This window comes from Dreissena polymorpha, chromosome 10, assembly GCF_020536995.1.
Source record: "Dreissena polymorpha isolate Duluth1 chromosome 10, UMN_Dpol_1.0, whole genome shotgun sequence".
Taxonomy (NCBI): domain Eukaryota; kingdom Metazoa; phylum Mollusca; class Bivalvia; order Myida; family Dreissenidae; genus Dreissena; species Dreissena polymorpha.
The window spans coordinates 51,619,485-51,640,221 of NC_068364.1; the positions used below are offsets into that span (position 1 = coordinate 51,619,485).

The 20,737-nt window shown below is 32.8% G+C and overlaps 1 protein-coding gene and 1 long non-coding RNA gene across 2 annotated transcripts in view; one reads left to right on the top strand and one right to left on the bottom strand.

Annotated features, from left to right (window-relative positions):
* LOC127847026 (uncharacterized) overlaps positions 1-20,737 on the top strand; it is a 99,951-nt gene that overhangs the window by 49,346 nt on the left and 29,868 nt on the right. The window lies entirely within an intron of this gene.
* Positions 17,905-20,427, bottom strand: LOC127847023 (techylectin-5B-like). The gene has a single exon (XM_052378535.1). It carries the CDS (start codon positions 20,417-20,419, stop codon positions 19,166-19,168), a length of 1,254 nt encoding a protein of 417 aa, XP_052234495.1. The 5' UTR covers positions 20,420-20,427; the 3' UTR covers positions 17,905-19,165.

Below are 20,737 nucleotides of genomic sequence, written 5' to 3' on the forward strand. Positions count from 1 at the left end.
CCGTACCGTACCGTACCGTACCGTACCGTACCATACCATACCATACCATACCATACCATACCATACCATACCATACTATACTATACTATACTATACTATACTATACTATACTATACTATACTATACTATACTATACTATACTATACTATACTATACTATACTATACTATACTATACTATACTATACTATACTATACTATACTATACTATACTATACTATACTATACTATACTATACTATACTATACTATACTATAATATAATATACTATAATATACTATAATATTATATAATATTATATAATATAATATAATATAATATAATATAGTGTCTCCATCGTGGATATATGTTTGGTGTAATTATTTTCACGCCTGCGCAGGTACTTCGTTAAATTAGTGCATTTTCATCATATGCACAGTGTCACCGTAAACTATGTACCGTAGACGTAAAAGCTTATAAGTGACTGTATTGTTGGGTTAAATATTAACGTGTATTTGCAGAAAAGAAACATATTTTAACATAGTCGATTTGCTAAGCCGATTAAAGTGTTATCCAGAAGTATCCAGAAGTATCACTATTGAACTTGTCATCGTTTATTGAATTGATTTGAATTTAATCTATTAAGATTAGTGCAAATCTTTAAAACAAGAGCACCGACATGCGGGTGCAGACCGCTCATCTATTTTCTTTTTGAAGGTGAAGGGACTCTCATTTTCAATGACAAAGGAGGGAGGGGTGGAGTGAAGAAGGGTGCATTGTGTGGGGGTGTGGACATTTATTACATTATGTTCAAAAAATGCAAAAAAAAGGAAAAAAATAATTCGGGGGGTGGGGGGGGTGGTGGGGGGTGGGGGTGGGGATTCTTGGGTGCGATGGTTGGAGGGTATTTCAAACATAAAATAATAAAAATAAATATTTGTGTTTTTTAGCCGTTTCAAAAAAAAAATTTGGGGGGGGGGATGAGGTGGGGGGGTATAGTGTGAGGGTGTGGTGGTAATTTGTAAGATCTTAAAAAAAAAATTAAGGGGGGGATTCGGGTGGGGGGTGGGGGAGGGGGGATGGGGAAGGATTCTTGTTTGCGATGGTTGGACGGTATTTCAAACATAAAATAATCAAAATAAATAGTTTTGTTTTTTAACCGTTAAAAAAAAATTTGGGGAGGGGATGGGGTGGGGGGGTATAGTGTGAGGGTGTGGTGGTCATTTGTGAAATGATCTTTAAAAAAAAAATAGGGGGGGATTCGGGGGGGGGGGGGAAGGGGGGGGCACGGGCGATGGTTTGGGTGGAGTCTATTGTGGTATGTCAGGTAAGAGTAGTTTTGTTAAAGTATCAATCAAATCTAATCATAAATACAGAAGTTATGGCAATTTTAGCAAAATTTAATAATTTGACCTTGAGAGTCAAGGTCATTCAAAGGTCAAAGCAAAATTCAACTTGCCAGGTACAGTAATCTCATGATAGCATGAACGTTTTTGAAGTTTGAAAGCAATAGCCTTGATACTTAAGAAGTAAAGTGGATCGAAACACAAAATTTAACCATATATTCAAAGTTACTAAGTCAAAAATGGGCCATAATTTTATAAAAATGACATCCAGAGTTATGCAACTTGTCCTTTTACTGTACCCTTATGACAGTTTGCGAGTGTTCCAAGTATGAAAGCAATATCTATGATACTTTAGGCGTAAAGTGGACCAAAACACAAAACTTAACCAAACTTTCAATTTTCTAAGTATAAAGGGCCCATAATTCCGTCCAAATGCCAGTCAGAGTTACATAACTTTGCCTGCACAGTCCCCTTACGATAGTTAATAAGTGTTGCAAGTATGAAAGCAATAGCTTTGATACTGTAGGAATAAAGTGGACCTAAACACAAAACATAACCAAATTTTCAATTTTCTAAGTATAAAAAGGGCACATAATTCTGTCAAAATGCCAGTCAGAGTTACATTACTTTGCCTGCACAGTCCCCTTATGATAGTTAGTAAGTGTTTCAAGTATGAAAGCAATAGCTTTGATACTTAAGGAATAAAATGGACCTAAACAAAAAACTTAAACAAAATTTTCAATTTTCTAAGTATAAAAAGGGCACATAATACAGTCAAAATGCACGCCAGAGTTATCTAACTTTGCCTGCCCAGTCCCCTCATGATAGTAAGTAAGTGTACCAAGTTTGAATGCAATAGCATTGATACTTTCTGAGAAAAGTGGACCTAAACGCAAAACTTAACCGGACGCCGACGCAGACGCCGACGCAGACGCCGACGCAGACGCCGACGCCGACGCAGAAAAAAAAATAGATGAGCTAATAATACACCTTTTTTGTACAAAAAATCTTAAAACATTCACTATGCACACTAATTAGATATACACATATATAAACGATATAAAATGTAAAATGTTCCATTATTTTATATTTTTATATTTTTCGCATGATATTTATTATGTTCTCGAATAATTGTTTACCAAATCAATTATGTTATGTATATGGTGTGTACTTTTTGGGCTGGAATAATAATTATTTCTCATTTCACAATAATCAGAATCAAATCACTTATTGTTTTTTGTTTTTATCCCAATATTAAAACAAAAACGTCTATGATCGAAAAATGAATAGTATAGTGGATAATTTTCACTGTTTTCAGTTTTTTTTGAGTGTTCGCTGACTTATTCTGATGAAATCAAATCGACAGCATATGTGATATAAATATTGAGAGGAACAATTGTATTCACCAGACAATGAAATACTGCAACTGTGTATAACGTGGAATAAAAAACTAAAAAACACCTAAACATTCTCTTAGTTCGTGAAGTTGACGCAACATTGAATATGATGACGTCTTTTAAAAGACTGTGAAACTATATGAAGATGGCCGATGTGTGTATACATGTATATCAAATAGAATAATAAATATTGGGCGCTCTTGCATTTTGTGTGTTCCATCATTATATAACGGTTATCTCATTCTATTTGATCTGTGTTAACCGTCAACCGCATTCGGTAATGCATAGCTTATATTAACACAATCAGGAAAGCGTGTTTCGAAAAATCCAAACAATTTTCATCATCGCACAATAGTGTAACATAAATTTTAATACAATATATATAGGGAAACTCATATGATTCGCGTAATGTGAAAATAATTATCATGCTATAATTCGACCACGAAACTTGACGTGACTTAATACCGAACAATACGGAATGGTGCTACGCTGGCCGTATATGACATAAGACCCATTTTCGCATATTATCTTATCAATGCTTATATGAATTTGATTGCTATAATCCAATGCGTATTCGACACGGAATTATTGTCAAGGTTTTTCATTTTATCAATATTTATCATATTGCTGACATCAATATCCAAACTGTTTTCATTTTCAGTCAAGAAATGATATTAATTGTTATCAAGATTATTTGTATAGTACGGTAGCGTTCTCTACACAAGTGAGATTTATTTGCACTGGTAAATTGCTGTCATTCTCACCATTCGGACTCGACTATCGGCTCGAATAAAAATGTTAGTCGCTTAAAAGTACAAATTACTCATATTGAGCACGATTATTATTGTTATTATTATTATTATTATTATTATTATTATTATTATTATTATTATTTTTATTTTTTTATAATTTTTATATAGCTTTTAGTAACTTATACCTTAAAAAATCCCATTGGAAAAAAATCCAATTGGAGAAAAAATCCCATGGGAGAAAAAAATCCCATTGGTGAAAAAAAAATCCCATGGTTTTTTTTAATTTTTATAAAACACGATTTAACGCGTTAAAATCGCGAGAATTGTTCATCGTTTGTTAAAATGCAGTGCTTCTGAAAGTTACATGAATAAATCTGTAAAAATCAGACAAAAATCCCATGGGATTTTTTTTCTCCCATTAAAAAATGGATTTTTTTTTCTATCAACGAAAATTGAACGAAAATAAGCACAAATGCTTAAACAAATCTTAAAATCGATAACTTAGCCTAAACAAATGTGTTTTATTTTTTTGAAAATCCCATGGGTTTTTTCTCCAATAAAAAAAGCTGGAAAAAAATCCCATGGGAGAAACCGAAAATCCCATGGGAAAAAGAAAAATGCCATGGGAATATTCAAAAATCCCATGGGAATCCCAACTTTGCAAATAAAGTTCATAGTGAAGAAAACGCGTTATTTAAGCAAAAATAACCAATTATTAATCACAAGTAATACTTTTATCTTATACTTTATCACAAATAAGCAAATCTTCAAGAAAAAGGTTACTTAAGTTTGCGAAATTTCGGTTTCGCAAAGTTTTTCCGGTGGCCGTTATGATTGAATCTTCATCTTTAACAGGTTTAATTTAGGGTATTACCTTTTTGTCACTTCATATTGTATTTCATTTTTTGTGTTAATGCATTAATACATATTTTTATTGAAAAATTGATTATTTCTCTCAGCTGGCATAGTAATAGTAGACTTACTGTTTCCTCAAGATCATGTTATCAGCGAAGATGTAGCTTGATGCAATTCATTAAATTGTTTCGACAGTGGGTGCGAGTACACCTTTCTTGATAATTTTCAACTGAAAGAGGCTTTAAACCGGTCTCTCTAGGTATGTATATTGCATAAACAACTGTAGTAATCTGGTAAAAAACTTAAATCAGAGCATAGCCACGATCAGCATTGTGTGTACCTAAGGTGTAGATATACGTAATCATTTATGTCCTAAGTGTACACATCCATTTTAAACTATCTATTCAGGCCTTGCACATACTGTTGGAATAGTGTCAATATGTATTTTCCGTTATATATTGTGTTATGTGTTGATTGTATTAAAACACTTCTGATCTTATGTTGAAACATTTAATTTCAATTCATTCATGTTTGAATTATTTGATAGTTCATTTTCTCTGGTGTGGAAATACTCATTGTTATAAATAAATTCCACAAAACTACAAAACTGTGTTGACTTACCGTAAACAGCTACAATAAGAAATATATTTATTTCCTATACATTTCTCATCTGACACAAACCTTTCTTAAATAGTTTTTTTAATAGCATGTACACTTTAAAAGCATGTGCTTTTTCGACATAATCATAATTTGGCCATTTAAATACAAACGCCTTTTTGTGCAATAACGAAACGTATTGTGGCTCAAGTGAATACACCGTATAAAGCAATTCATAAGCATGCGCAGTTTTGCATTGAGCTATTGTGTTTCTTGTTTTGAAATAAGCGTAATGTAAGTCACTTGCAGCCACCAGTAAATTCCTACACCTGAAACATGATAGGTGAAAAACCAGTTTTTTTTTATTTGTAAAAATAATGTATTGACAGTCTCTAAGCAGACAGACAATTTATTCAGACTTATACAAAAGTGCAAACTAATTATTTTCTAATTTTAAGCATCCAATGCTTTACTTGTATCTTTCCAATAGTTTTGTTCCGATTGTCATGTTTGCTATGGTACTAATGTTGATTCTTCTATACGCCCTTGTTAGATGAATCGCTAAACTTTGTAATCTGGTATCCATGATAGTAATGATCAGTTGGCGAACAAAGTACAAATGCCGTTGTTTAAAGCGGTAAACCTGTAAAAGTTATTTGACATGAGTAATCGAGTTCGTTTGCTGATATTGCAAATGATGTCAATTGCACAACTGATTCATCTTTCGTGTTAATATGTACGATTTACCCGTTTTAATTACATGCTTGTGATGAATTGTTTAAAAGTGTTACCTATCAGCAGTTATTACGTTGATACTTATTGATTGGTGTTTGGTAGTTGTATAACAATGCATGTGGTTATATTAAGTACCATAAGACTTATACAAGAAAATAAAGTGTGTGACAAACTGGTTTGTTCACCACATATAAATAATACATAATTAACCATTGTATAAATATCTTCAACGAGACATTCTTTCTTTGAAACACTCAGAGTGTTTGTTGTTGATATCGATTATATAACAAAACAATGTTTTATTTCTTCACCATTTCGATAGCATTGTATCGATTCATTTATAGGTTCTTCGATAAATCAAATAACACAATAACATTAACAAAATATGTCATTCGTGGCATACAAAACACATTATAATATTTCAAGGCGCTTACAATTAAAAAGTAACGATTCGCTCTAGAATTTACCGATACAAATTAAGCAACTGCTTAAATGGGCCTTTTCACAGATTGTGGCATGTTTTTGAAATTTTTCATTGAAAGCTTTATATTCATAAATGTAAACATTCGATCTAAAAGCTGTAGTACAAAACAACAATAAAATGTAAGAAAGTGAAAAAGTAACCCTCATCAGTCGTCGAATTTCTAACCCATAGAGTAAATTTCGATCGCTTAGACCACTCGGCCATCCATGCTCATAATATGATGGATGTATTTTATATGAGCCATCCTCTAAGTATTACACAATTAATCGACAACAACAAAACTCTTTAAATTATTAAATCGTGTTGCGAAGCAACGCTTATTATTTTTCAGGTTTTTAAATCGTCAACAGATGCATATAATGGATATTTTAGATTATGGTCAATGTTCAGTATTAGTGTTTCCTAACAAATATCATTACTACAACGAACATCTGCAAATCTGGAGCATTTTTTGTAAATTTTGTTAATTTACCAAAATGTGAAAAAATCCTTTTAATGCCATATACCATCTGAGATTTTAGACACCACTTCTGCTTTATGCCGATACCATCGGAGATTTTTAGACACAACTTATGCTTTATGTCGCTATCAAAACGAATATCGACTTAAAAGAGAAATAACCGGCAAATTGAAAACAAGAGGCTAGGCTTGTATGGTTCATGATCTTTAGTCGTAAAGGTTTCCTTAGTTTTTGTGAAAAGGAACACATGGGTTTGTCGGAAAGTTAGGATTACAAACTATGTTCTTCATTCATTCATGTATTCATTTATTTCATATTGTAAAACATGGTACATTAAAGCACAATATTACACAAGCAATAAGTTGTACTAAATGTTTAAACCATGTAGTAGTAGTAGTAGTAGTAGAAGTAGTAGAAGAATTAGTAGTAGTATTAGTAGTAAAAGTTAGTTCAGTTTTGTGTTTTTGTGGCGATTGCTCTATAAAAAAAACACGAAATAAAACAGTTTATGGTTAACTTTAAGCTTAATTTAATACGGCGCTTACGTTCAACATCTCATCAACAAACTCTGGTCTAGAATTATATCGTTTCCTTTTTATATTATATTTTTATATCTATGACAAAGACACATGCATGCATGTTCTTCAATCTAAACCTGAAGCACATTTAAACCAAACCAAGACGAGAAAAAGTAGTATCAGAGCTTCACGAGTGAACGATGTTATTGTATTAACAATCCATGTTCCTAACTCTAGCTCGGTTTTAATATTTGTAACGAAATGCGTCACTAATTGAGAGTGAGTCTATATGATTTTAATTTATTTTTTAAGTTAATCTTATTTAAGAACGGCATTGCTTTTATTAATGTATTGTTGTTCTATGTTAATGTATGAAAACTTAGTAACAATGATGAAATATAGTATCGTAAGCGAAATAAAATGTGTACTACTATTATTATTACTATACTTATTACCAATAGTATTATTATTAAGATTAAAGGTACGGTCACTCAACGTTATGAAAGCGTAATTGTGTTCACAAACTAAGATATCATATCATGAAATTGAAGTACATACACAGTAACAACAACAACAACGGCGAAAGTGGAATTTGCAATAAACGGTTGGAATGCTTTTTAAGGGTTATGTTTTTTGTTTATATGATGATCTGTGAAATTAACAAGTTCCAATGCAAATTCAATCATGGCTGCTTAAAAAACAAAACAATTAGTTGTACAGAAATAGGTGAATAAAGTTGCATTTACAGCCAAAGTTTAGATCCTTTAGTGTTTCTATTTGCATATGGGCTTATCAGTATTACTATGATCATATTTAAATTTCTAACGGGAAAGTGAACTACTATACGTGTATGCCGTCCCTTGCAATATTGGTCTCCCTTGCAGGTATGCTGACGCTGAACAATTCGGATGCAGTCCCATCAAATTTGTGCACGTTGTATATATAAAGAAATATGATAACTCTTAAACCTGGGGGGGAGATGGAGAGATAACAACAAGATAGTATAATCATTAATGTGTATTTAATATAATTATATGTGAATGGTTATGTGTTTCTCCTATAAATTTCTCTAAACGAAACAAGTATAATCTCGTTCATCTAACAAGCTTTTAAGCAAAAAGGTGTTCACGTAAATAAACACGCGGGATGTTGTTAACGTATTATGCATCATTCAAGCAAAATAATATTTAAATGACGTGTTCACCGTTTATGAAACATAACAATTATATATATTAACAATGCAATACTGAAATAAGCAAACAAAACCGTTCCTGATCAAGATGACATTGATAAAAATGAATTAAGGTCCATTAAGTGATAATCGTTTTTCGAGAAATATTAAAGTAAAGAAACGTGTGTCACAATGTCACAAACCGGGACATACGGACCCCTGTAATACGATGAATTATTGGTACTGTCAAGAACTATTTGCTAGTTCCAACATTACATGTGTACAACGATAGTCATTAATGTGACTCCCATACCAGCTGTCAGGAAGAAAACAGAACCTGTATAAATACACCAGAATTATTTACTGATGTATTTTAATCGCGAGCATGTAAGATGCGTTGTGCTGCAAAGTATATACATGTCAATAATAAAGTGAGGTTAGGAATTATACAATGGCGCTTGTGACGTTTTATGTTGGAAATGTAGGAAACATATGTACTGCGTCTAAAGCCAGTCTGCGTAGCGCAGTAGTCGCAAACTAGGTTTTGCCTGCAGAGATAACGGGTTTCAATACTGGGGAAGGAAAGGATTTCAATGATCCCATCTTGTTATAATAATTAAATAGTGCTTTTGAAAAAAGTATTTATTTGTTAGTAAATATACTTAGTGCTTTTTTATAATGAACCTGTGGAAACAAATCGTTTTAATATCGTTGAAATTGCTTATACAGTTTTTATATAATCGTGCGTAAAACTTTTTCGTGATTCTATCAAGAAGTTGAAGCCTTCAATAACAACGGGAGATATTGCACGATTACAACGCATCGTTATTATATATCTCGAACGAAATTCTTTGAATAGAACTTGTATTTAGTCCTATGAAATATATATATATATATATATATATATATATATATATATATATATATATATATATATATATATATATATATATATATAAATATATATATATATATATATATTAATTCGAGAGAGATTGTGTTACGAAGAGCATTCATGCGCATGTTATGCGTTGAATATATTTGAATATATGCTATGCACATGCTCTTATATTATGTCGTTAATATATTCCCAACCTTCCATAGTACACGTCATTTTTTACGAAACGTTTAGATTTCAATACATATTATATTGACTCGCGGCATATAGTATAGAGCTTACACTCTAATAAAATTATCACGATTGCCTGTAACCAATCGGTAGCGTTCGTGGTGCATTGTGAGATGCAAGCATAAACAAGGAACACAAGACACGTGTGCAGCATTCGTTAACTTTATTTTGTTTTGTTGATTAATGACTTTACATTGTACACACAATTCTCCCAATAAGCAAACACATATTTTGATTACAAAAACATAGAATTTCAAAGACATAGCAACACTAAAGTCTTAACGATAAACATGTACATAAAAACTAATGTAATAAAGGCTTCTTCTTGCTTAGCCTCAGCTTTATTTGAACTAGGACATGTTTAAACGGCTGATATAATTATGCGTCAACATATTCTAAGGAAGAATTTATTCACACTTTGCATTTAAAACTGAATCTTTACGTATCGTTTTCTTGTGCAGAGGACAATTTTCAAGAAAGAATACTACCAGTACTGCATTTGTTAAGGGGTAAACTCACCAAACATATGTATACAGTAAAAGTTTTTAACTTCTCAACATGATAATTATTTAATTAAACCATGATAAAATGGAGTTCTGATTGTCACATAATGTGCACAATTATTTTATCTTCCATGTATAGATTATGTATGTATAAATTAAGTAAGTGTGGTAAATCGTACGCCATAATTCCATCTTTATCATGAGATTGCTTCTGCAGTTTTAAGGCATACTCTAGATATTCATATCGTTAAGTATATTTTTATTACTACAGTTTTCAATGATTCATTGGCGCCAGTTTAACCACTCCAATAAACTCCGCTGAAATTTGGCACACTTTCGTGTTTATAATAGTATTTTCCGATTAAATTAGCACTGTGGCACTGGTTGAACCATCAACCGGAGTTATAGCTACAAGCACAGCAACTACCATGGTTATCATTATCTTCATCATACGTAGAAAACTTGTGCCCATTATGCTTCGTTAACTAATCATCAACGTCACCGATGAAACCATCAACACTCAGTCTGTATTTCCTGCTTCAGATGTAACACCAAAATGGATATAAAATGCATATCTTATTTTACCATCAAACGTTCTTATGTTTATTGTAGAGGCCAATAACTCAACCCAAACTGCCACCTAGCATTACATGGATAAGCCTATATGAAAACTCCGATGAATAACCCTTTTCACACAGTAAATATAAACTCAACTAAATTTTTACTTTTTATTAAAGGACCTTATAACATAAAAAATGGTTCTGGCATATAATGTCTCGACTCCAAGCAGCACGGGCCACCTGCGAACATGGCAAGCCCAAACTAACTGCAAATAACTAACTGCACAAATAAATTGTATATGAGTGCTGACTCCGGGTGACGGCCATCAGCACTCCCAACAAAATCATATATATTTTCCCCAAAAAATGTGCCAGGTAAAAAGCGTCCATCCGGCACTGATTGCCAAGGAACTGTTAACTTCAAGCGACTGTCGACGAACCCGAGGTGTACAAACTGCCCAATCGGAAGTGGAGTCGTGACCGACCTGTATCCGACGTTTGGTACTCTGCGTCTACACGGCAAACTGAAAAACGCAACTCAAACCAGCAGAATATGTTATTTACTAAAACCAAATCTAGTACCGAAAACAATCAGTTTCCCCTTATGTTATTAAAATTAATGTGGACAGGCAAATAAAACTTAAAATAAATCTATATTTACCCTAAGCCTGACCAAATTTTTAAATATATAACGTACGCAGTAAAGTGTGACAGAACACCACTTTGTAAAAACAAACTACATGGGTTGGGTGGGAGGGGAGAAAATTTACAACCTTTTGTTTGTGTAGATAACAATGAGAAAGAAATTTTAAATCTGTAAAATTCGCTACTTCGGTTACAAAACACCAACAATAAGAAAACTGAAAAAACCAGCCCAGCAGTGGCCCAACAATAAACAGGTCTATTATTTAGTAATAGACCATACTATTCGCAGCTGTCGCGGTTTGATTTTAGTGAGTTGGTAGATATACTCATTTCCAAGCCAGATCTAATCACTCATGTCACCGAATCCCGTCTTGTATTCCACCCATGAGCGATCAAGGTTTGACCGTTCCGTCTTTGCGACGCTGAATGACCGACCATGCCATGTCTCGATCTATCTCGCAATATATTTTGAGGCCGGATGGTTTAAAGTCTGGATATACTGTATAGACACCGCTTTCTTTTACATCTTGGCAAGAAGTATGTTTGTATGATTCTTCAATTTTCTTATCAAATGTATTGCAATCCGTTTGCAACGATCTCATATCGGACTTCATTCTGGAACTATAATCGGTCACTAGGGAGATGACACTTTCAATTCATGCGTTCACATTTTGCATTATGGTCTTAACTTGAATAACTGGTTTTCCGAACTCATCTCCTTTTTCTTTGGAGTCAGATATAAGCTCTTTATGTGTGAAGATCCCCAACTATCGGATTTCCATAAGCAAATCATCTTTCAATTTTGCAGTTTTGTTGTGAAAATGTATTGCAAAATCGTTCAAGGTGTCATGCGTTCTTGTTATGTCATTAGATAGATATCGTCGCCCGTCAAGACTGTGTGTATTGAGGATTTCATGTGTGTCATGTCTGATCGGTTTCTTTGCATTGTGTCCAACTAGCCAAAGAAATAACTCCATCAAAATTGCTATATCATTTCGCTTTTCATTTAGTTTTCCATTCAGATCGCTTCTTAGGTCATCTATTTTTCTTTATAAACTTATTAGCCTGTCGTTGCTTCTAGGTTCAAGAAAACACATTCTTCCGTTAAAAACTATTCCAAACTAAATTATCAAAAATAATCCGGAGAACTTCATAATGGCGGTAAAGTTATGGAAACGCCCGTCTTCAACGTAAACTGTTCAAACATCCACAATCTCATGAGATGGAACAAGCAAGCGGTTTATAATACTTATGCGTATATGAGGGCTGTCTAAAAAAGTAGTGCTCTTTCGAAACAATATTGCATTTTAAAGCGATATGTTAAACGAGGGTGATCATTTTTGTATTATTTACTTATAATTAATGATAAATGTACAAACTTTATATGAAAATAAAGCGTGAAACCCTCAAGTGATACAATATTTACTGATCTAGAATAGATTTAATTGATTTTGGCACACGTCCTAGTTACAGCAATCTGTTTTAAATAAAATGCTAGGGATTTGCTGATTCAATTATATGATCCGGCAGAAAGTGTTTGATAATAATATCACCTGATCATATATGTGTAAACATCGTGCAGTTAAATGTCCCGTGAACAGAGAACTTTCTTCAGCCATTTTGTTCTGGATGTGAGTCATCAACAATGTACGTGTTTTTATCACAGCGTCACTGTTGACAAAAATGACAACATAAACATTCTGTTTGGTGGATCAGTCTCTAAATTTAGTTTGCAATCATCCTGTGACAAACCGACGAAAATTAAGGACGTGTACGTCATTTTATAATTTTGCCAAATGAAACAAAAAAATGAAACCTTTCACACACTGACCAGGCCTCAATTACGAGTTGATTGAATAAAGAGTTAAATCGCTACATTTAAATGAAATAATTTTAGTACAGTTTAATTAATGATAGAAGAGCCTTAGAGGGTAAAGCTTGAAATACAAACCAGTCAAAACAACGCAAACCATGTTTAATGATCGGTTAAATTAAACACTGGTTTTACATAAATCTCGAAATATGTATGTAGCTATGGAGAAATTCTCTCACCTACGTAAACGCAATCCTATGTACAATTGAATATAGTCTACTGACGCAAAATTAAGCATTCCATAAGCTAATGATGTTTGTTTAAATGTTCGACGGCTAAGCCAAATAAAAATTATGTAAAAAAAAGCGTGATCAGTTTTAATTCAATATATTGTGAACGTTAGAAAAGATGCGCCTATAAAAAACATCATAAATTTTAAGCTGGGATTTATATTGCATTTATTATAAACGCAACGCTATTTTTTTAACTCCATGTCTGGTTAACATTGATTTCAAGTGAACGTCAACAAAAGAAAAAGTTAAAAGAGGTATGGAATTGATACACATGTAAAATGTAGTGATTCGTTTTAAATGTATTTCATTTTAAAAAGAGTAACTGAGTGATGTGTTCTTTTTATGACACATACACAACATTTTTCAATGTGTAATTGTTAAAACTATGATAAATATTCCAATTTGAAATGAATCAAAATGTTCTTGGAACAGACCTCGTTCATACACTGTTATTTTGACGGGTATACTCGTATTGTGTTTACTTCCAAAGTTTACTTTCAAACATATAAATCACCAAATGCATTTAACAACTTGGTTATAGCGTGCTACATTTAAGAACGTTTTAGTTGATACACAGTTCTAATAACGTATACCGATCGCGTGATACAGCATTTCCTGGTAAAGATACCAAGTTATTTATATTTGGCTCTGTTTCAAATTATCAACTAAAATTTCTGGCAAGACCGATAGCTTATCAGATATTTTTCATCGGTAGGGAGTTTTCGTAATTAAAAACATAACATGTGTTTCTTATAAAACGAGAAAATTGAATACGTTTTCTGACTACGCAATCATAAATACGTCCTAAGTGATATATTTTTTAATGAATTATGCATGTCGTAAAACATTTTAAACATGATATTTCAAAATGTCTGATGTGTTTTGTATATTATCGAAAGTGTCATTTTGGTATTCAATATGCCTGATTATATTTAACTTACTTTCGCATCCCAAACGAATTTGAAATTTTCTTAATGATTAAATTCTTTTCGCAATTTATTCTGGATGAAGTTCGTCACCTGAAAATCGCAGAACTATCTGTTTATATTCCCTTATACGGTCTGAATCTCAAACTGTATTTTCTACACACATGTCATGTTATGTTCGATTTTACATAAACAAGTCATGATTGTAGACGGCTACATGTGTGTTTTATTTAATACAAAAAACTTAATAATAACTTTAACTTTTTTCCGAAGTTGTTATGATTATGAAGTCGAAAGTAAGTGCTGAATTTATCGTCGATCAAGTGATTCTGCTTGTCATAGTTAACTCAAGTTAAGTCAATACTTTTTTATACACTCAATCAAGAGCGGAATTCGCTGTGCACATGTGGTAATATTTATTTTCTCGGTTTGATGTGAACTTAACTAGTTTCTTTTCCATTCTAGGTCACTGCTGTTCCCAATCATCGAATCTGTAGTTGCCCCTACCTTACAAAAGTGCTTCATTAATTCATATAAAGCTTTCTTAGAATCTAAGCCAACATTGTAAATGTGTTCGAGCAGGCAAAAATAAATTCTTCTTGATGTTCTTAAGTTTTCGATCTGATTGCGAAAATCAAATTCGCATACAAAACCAGTTAATCTGCGCAAGCAGATCCTGAATGTTCTTTGATTGTGTTTAGTTAGAAGTATGTCTGCGAACAAAACAAGACAAAATAGTGCGAGGTTTTGACGTGCAAATTGCCAGGTATGCGAAAAAATGTGCAATTTGATCATTACTAATATACTTTGTATCTTCCTTTAAAGTGGCATACCGACTTCATTTCTTCCTAAATTAATGTTGCCGGATAATTTGCGATACTTGTGATGGAGGATTATTCATATGTCTACTTATGAAATGTCCTCTTAATATCTAGCCTCTCGAACATGTGATTTGCGACGAAATGGTGTACGTTATGGTAGAGAAGATCTATTTTCTAAACCAATATTTTTATGTCTAATTAGATAAAAAATATTTAAACATCGTTCATATTCTGTTCAATAATGACTAAATTACTGCAACAAGTTAAGTTTTTTTTATTAATTATGTTCGAAATAAATATTTGCATACAATGGCTAGAAAGTCGTTCTTCAAATATAATTTAATTTCTGGAACAATTTTTGGCACATACGTTCTTATTCAACATAAATTAAAGCTTATCTTAACTGTAATAAATCTTCTGTTACTTGTAGGTGTAAACAACCAATAAGATGTTAATGTTTGCTCTAAATGCCGCTTAAAGTTTGAAGTCGATTTAGATTTTGTATATACATTTTGTTGAGGAATCCACCAAGTTTTATTCCAAAGTACTTATACTATTTTTTCATAGGAATAGCCTCAACTAACATATTGTTAGTGATTTTTTATTCGAAATCATATCATGCTTTAAAGGACTACGAAAACATTTGTACTTTATTTGTCCCGGATTAGCAGGTAATTTTTCTATCCACATGTCCGGTCATATTTCAACGTTGGAATCTTACTTTCCCATACTTGTCTAATGCTTAAAGGCTTGCAATGTAAATTAACAAATCGCTCACCATATTACAACATGCGTTATTACTACTATATGTTAAAAAAGACAATAAAAAGAGGAACAACTGAGCACTGCTTATGATAATAATAATCATAACATTATTTATTTACGTTTTAAGGACGCCGTAATATTGGCCGTTTTGTACTTTTAAATAACAAAACACTGTTGTGGTTACATTTATTTGTCGAGTTCTATTTAAGCATGTTTTAAATGAGGGTCTATTTATAGCAGCTTGGATGTTAATATGTCACATTGTGTTTAAGTTAGTTTTTAAAAACAGCTGACAAATCTCTAATTGTGGAAGCGCAATATTATCGTTCACAAACGTATGTGTGACTATTTTGGCTTTGAGAAACAATTATTTGTCACAGTGGTATGAAGATGGCAACTGTGGGGTCAAAAGGCTTATTTGTCCTAAAAAGTATAAAGGGATGTTTTTAAATTGTGCAAACGAAACTTTTTAAATCCATGTATACAGTAAACTACTTTGAATTGAATAAACTTGATAAATTGGAAATGAGGCCAGCGTTGGTAGGCAAGACCTCAAGTGGTAAGCCGTAAAATTTTTACTGCTTTTACCTCACAAAACATTCGTTATCGTAGGCTACATTATATCGACAAAATACATGCTTTGACCTACAGTGCAATGCTGCAAATTTTCTCAACAAGTTTTATGTGCATTTAAAGATCTGAATAGTCTTGTATTAGATTAATACATACTGCGTTTTTATTATCTTCTATAGTTTTGACACTGTGAGTTAAAATTTAATGATTTGTTTAGTTTGTCGATAAAGTATTATAATGGCCACGAGGCATTTACATGTAATTGTCCGCTTGAAATATGTCTACAATGCAGTGCACGAGATATACTTACAAAAAGCATTCATATTGTCTTATTTAGTAACAAATCAATCTTTGAAACACTCTTTATATAGCAAAGAAACTATCAGCACAGTTAAAACTGCAAATGTCTTAAAATTAAAAGGAACATCACGAAAGAATTGTAGCGTAAGAATGTATCGATTTCGTGCTTAGCTGTATTTCGTATAACAATTGAAGATTTGCTCTCGTATGATACGTAATAAAACAAGCAACTCGACTGATACATCAATTTGGAATTATTGCCTTACATTATAATTATTTTATTATGTAAACTCACAAACTTTGATGTTCTAAAAAGGTGTCGATATGCTCATATTGTTTTAATATTATTTGCTCTATGCTGGCGCATGTATATGCATAAGAAGAAGTCCGGCTGTTCTTGCTTTAACGGTAATCTGGGTTACTATATTTTATTAAACATAATTAACAATTGAAAGCATCAACACAACTTTCACAAAACACACGTTATCGTATCGTATCGACGTAACACATGTAAATCGAAACATGCTTCGACCTTTAATGCAAATGCTGAAAATGTTCTAGATAAGACTGATTGCGTGAAGCATATAATTGTATCTCTTTTGTATACATGTATTGGACTGATTGATAAAGACGGTTTAAATGCCTTTATGGATGCACACGTCACTCCGCGTATACAACTGACATTATTGTATTGTTAATGTCAAAATGAGGCTTTTTTACATTCACGCTTCAAATGTGTTACTTTTTGAAAGATTTTACCTGACCTATATTATATTTCGGTCATAACTCCGGATTGTTCGTAAGAAACAAAATCGAAACAATGACGCCATAAATCAAAATAACATAGTAACGCAAATTAACTGAATATAAACAGCGGCATTCTTTGATTGCATACTCGTCTGGAGCAGTTAAGAGATGAAAATTGAAAGTCTTGAGTTAAACTTCGTTTGCTCATTGTGATCGTTTTTTTATGATGTCTGTGTTGACTGTTGTTTTATACACTTGATGATCGATTTGATATTCATCGAAGTTGATTTTGAATGAATTTCTTTTAAACAAATAATCTTATTTCAATATTTTTTTAAAAAACAATCCAAGAAAATATTGAATGCATTTATTGTCTTAGTGGTGTAACCCTAGCTAGCAGGATTGACACCCATAGTGTTTATAGTTATTATACATAGCAGTTTGTGTCAGCCCAGATGTTTAACAACAAAAAAGTGTACTACTCTTTGTACACATTATGTTAAAATTAACTCCGAGTATATAGTTAAAATCGAACAATACAGCAAGCACTTATTGGCTATTGGATTTTAAAGTAAGTTTGTCGTTTAAGGAGTAGTTCTGATGTTCTATACGTTACTATATACAGGTCTCCATCAATATCCCTTTTGATAATAATAAATGGCGTAAAGTACATTAATTTAACACGTGCTTTTATATTCAAAGGATTTCAACGCAATTTTTATGAACATAACAGTTCAGAATACTTTATTTTGACTTAAGCATGTGAAGCTGAACATCGTAAACATACGTATAAAATAACAGCATGCGTTGAAGTATACACAAAAAACACATCATTTTAAAGAGCAGTTAATCTAAATAAACAGGAAATAAACATATTTCGTGAGCATATTTCGTGAGAATGTCACGTGGATGAGACTAATAAATAGTGATCAAACAACGCTATATGTATAGTTATACAATTTTAGAAGTAGTAACATAATTCTTACGTTATGGTCTTTGTAAAACATGTATTATTTTATTGTTTCGGCGACAAACATGATCAGCTAGTTTTAACCTATCGTTCAAAACCATAATATTCTTCACTTCTTAATTTAGTGGATTGAGACGCTTTCACATCGTTTATACGATGTGCGTCACAAGATGTGCACTCATACAGATGAGCAGATTTTTTCTTTAAAACGTTCTAGTTGATAATAAGTTAAATATCGAATACACATCAATCAATCAATTATCGTGTTCATATGGACGCTACAATTGATACATAGTCAATAATGTAAATAAGGTATTCAGACTGAACTCCAACATGACGCTGAAAGGTGTTTTGTATGTTAAATATTACCTAACTAAGTTATAAGTCGTTAATGGGCATAACAAACTTCAGCTCGACAAATCATGCCAACCTCATAAATAACTACCTAAATGAGATAAATATATATAAAACATGTGTCAATATTTATAAAACAAACACAAACAAATCAAACTGAGTGATACACACTATATTTGGCATGGCACAACAGTTTTGTTCTGGTAAAACATGTTACAGATTGACTAAAACAGTACTAACTTAGTACATACTCATGTTAAATATAAATATATGTACATAATATATTCCCCATTATATTGCAATAATATTTGAAAAAAGCTGAATATCAATACAAAAAACTGGCATGCATAATAATTTAATCCAACAGTCGTAGAGTAAGCGATATTTTGACAGCGACTAACATCAACATTTTATGGAACAATTATATACAAGTAAGTTGGTTTAATACCACACTGTCGACATATTGAATCGTCTTTAATGTATCTTCATTTCTGCAAATTTCATAACCGACCGTGATGTTGACAGTGTGTACCAAGTAATACCACGTGCATCCGGTACAATTTCATGTTTGTAATAATACATGCCATTAAGATTGGAATAGAGGCAATCCGAAAACCACCAACCACTTTTATAGGAGCAAGAACAGCACGAACTGCTGGAGATGTCATTGTCCGCGTCATACGTGGAAAACATCTGCCCATTATGTTTCATCGCAGAATAATTAAACGCATCGCCAGCATCACCAGAGTACACATCAGCTTTCAATCTGTACTTTCCTTCCTCTGACGAAACACCGAACTCGTTATACATTGCATACCTCTTTTTGCCATCGAATGTCTCCATGTCTATTCGCAGCTGACGCGCCTGATACTTTGTCATGTGGTAGATATACTCGTTTCCCAGCCAGAAATCTCCAGTCAGATTTCCAAAACCATTCTTATATTCCTCCCAGGAGCGATCAAAGTCAACCGTTCCGTATTTGCGACGCTGAATAACAACCCATACCTTGCCTTGATCGATCTCACAATACAATTCCAGTCCGGATGGTTTAAAGTCGGGATATATGGTGTGGACACCGCTTTTTGTTACATCTTGACATGATTTAGGTGCATTTTCCCACTCATTTCCAGTTTCACGTGTATTGCAGCCATTTTGAGACAAGCTTTTCTCAGAATACAGTTTTGAGCCATAGGTAGTTGCCAGAGAAGTAAAAGTGTCAATCGATGATGTTATATTTTGTAATAGGCGCCTTACTTGCATAGTTGCATTCTTGAGCGCAAGATGTTTTCCTTCTGACTCCGACGATTGACTATAAATGTCCTCGATATTTTTCAATTCCATTAGCAGATCATTATTCATTTGTGCTGTTGTATTACGAAACTGCGTAGCATACTCGTTCAATGTGCCACGTTCATATGCTTTATCGATAGTAAATTGCCGTTGTTTGTCACCAATATCTCTCTGAAGAGTCGCTCCGTTCAAGATTACGAGTGTGTCTTGTTTCGTCGATTCTTTTTCGTTGTGACCGACTAGCCCTGCAAACATCTTAAAAAACGTTTCTAATACCTCTCGCTTGTTAACTACCTTTCCATCTAATTCGCTTCTAATATCGTCTATTTGTATCTGTAAATCACTGAGTCTGACATTGCTGCGTGGTTCAGGAAAACAAATACTTCCTTTGAAAATTATCCCAAACCAACAAATCAAAATGAATCCGGGAAACTTCATGTTGACACCTCGCCACAATTACTTACTATGTTTTGAAAGGTAAACGGGCTTCAAATATATTGCTGAGTAAACGTAGATAGGGGGTTGATCCAAAATGCATCGCTCAGTTTCAAGGATGTTTTATGATTACATGGAATGAGTTTAATTGTATGTACTTCTGCTCATTGTTTCCTTATTAACATATGTAGTTTAAGAACAATTATAACATAATGAAGCATGGCCCATTAAAAACAGGAGAAGGCAAGTATATCAGACATAATCATTTATGCGCCAATTACATAGCTTATATAGCTATGGTATTTAATACACTGAGCTCGC

Excerpts from the sequence above, each read along its gene's own strand:
- LOC127847023 (XM_052378535.1), bottom strand. The coding sequence starts at position 20,419 with ATGAAGTTTCCCGGATTCATTTTGATTTGTTGGTTTGGGATAATTTTC.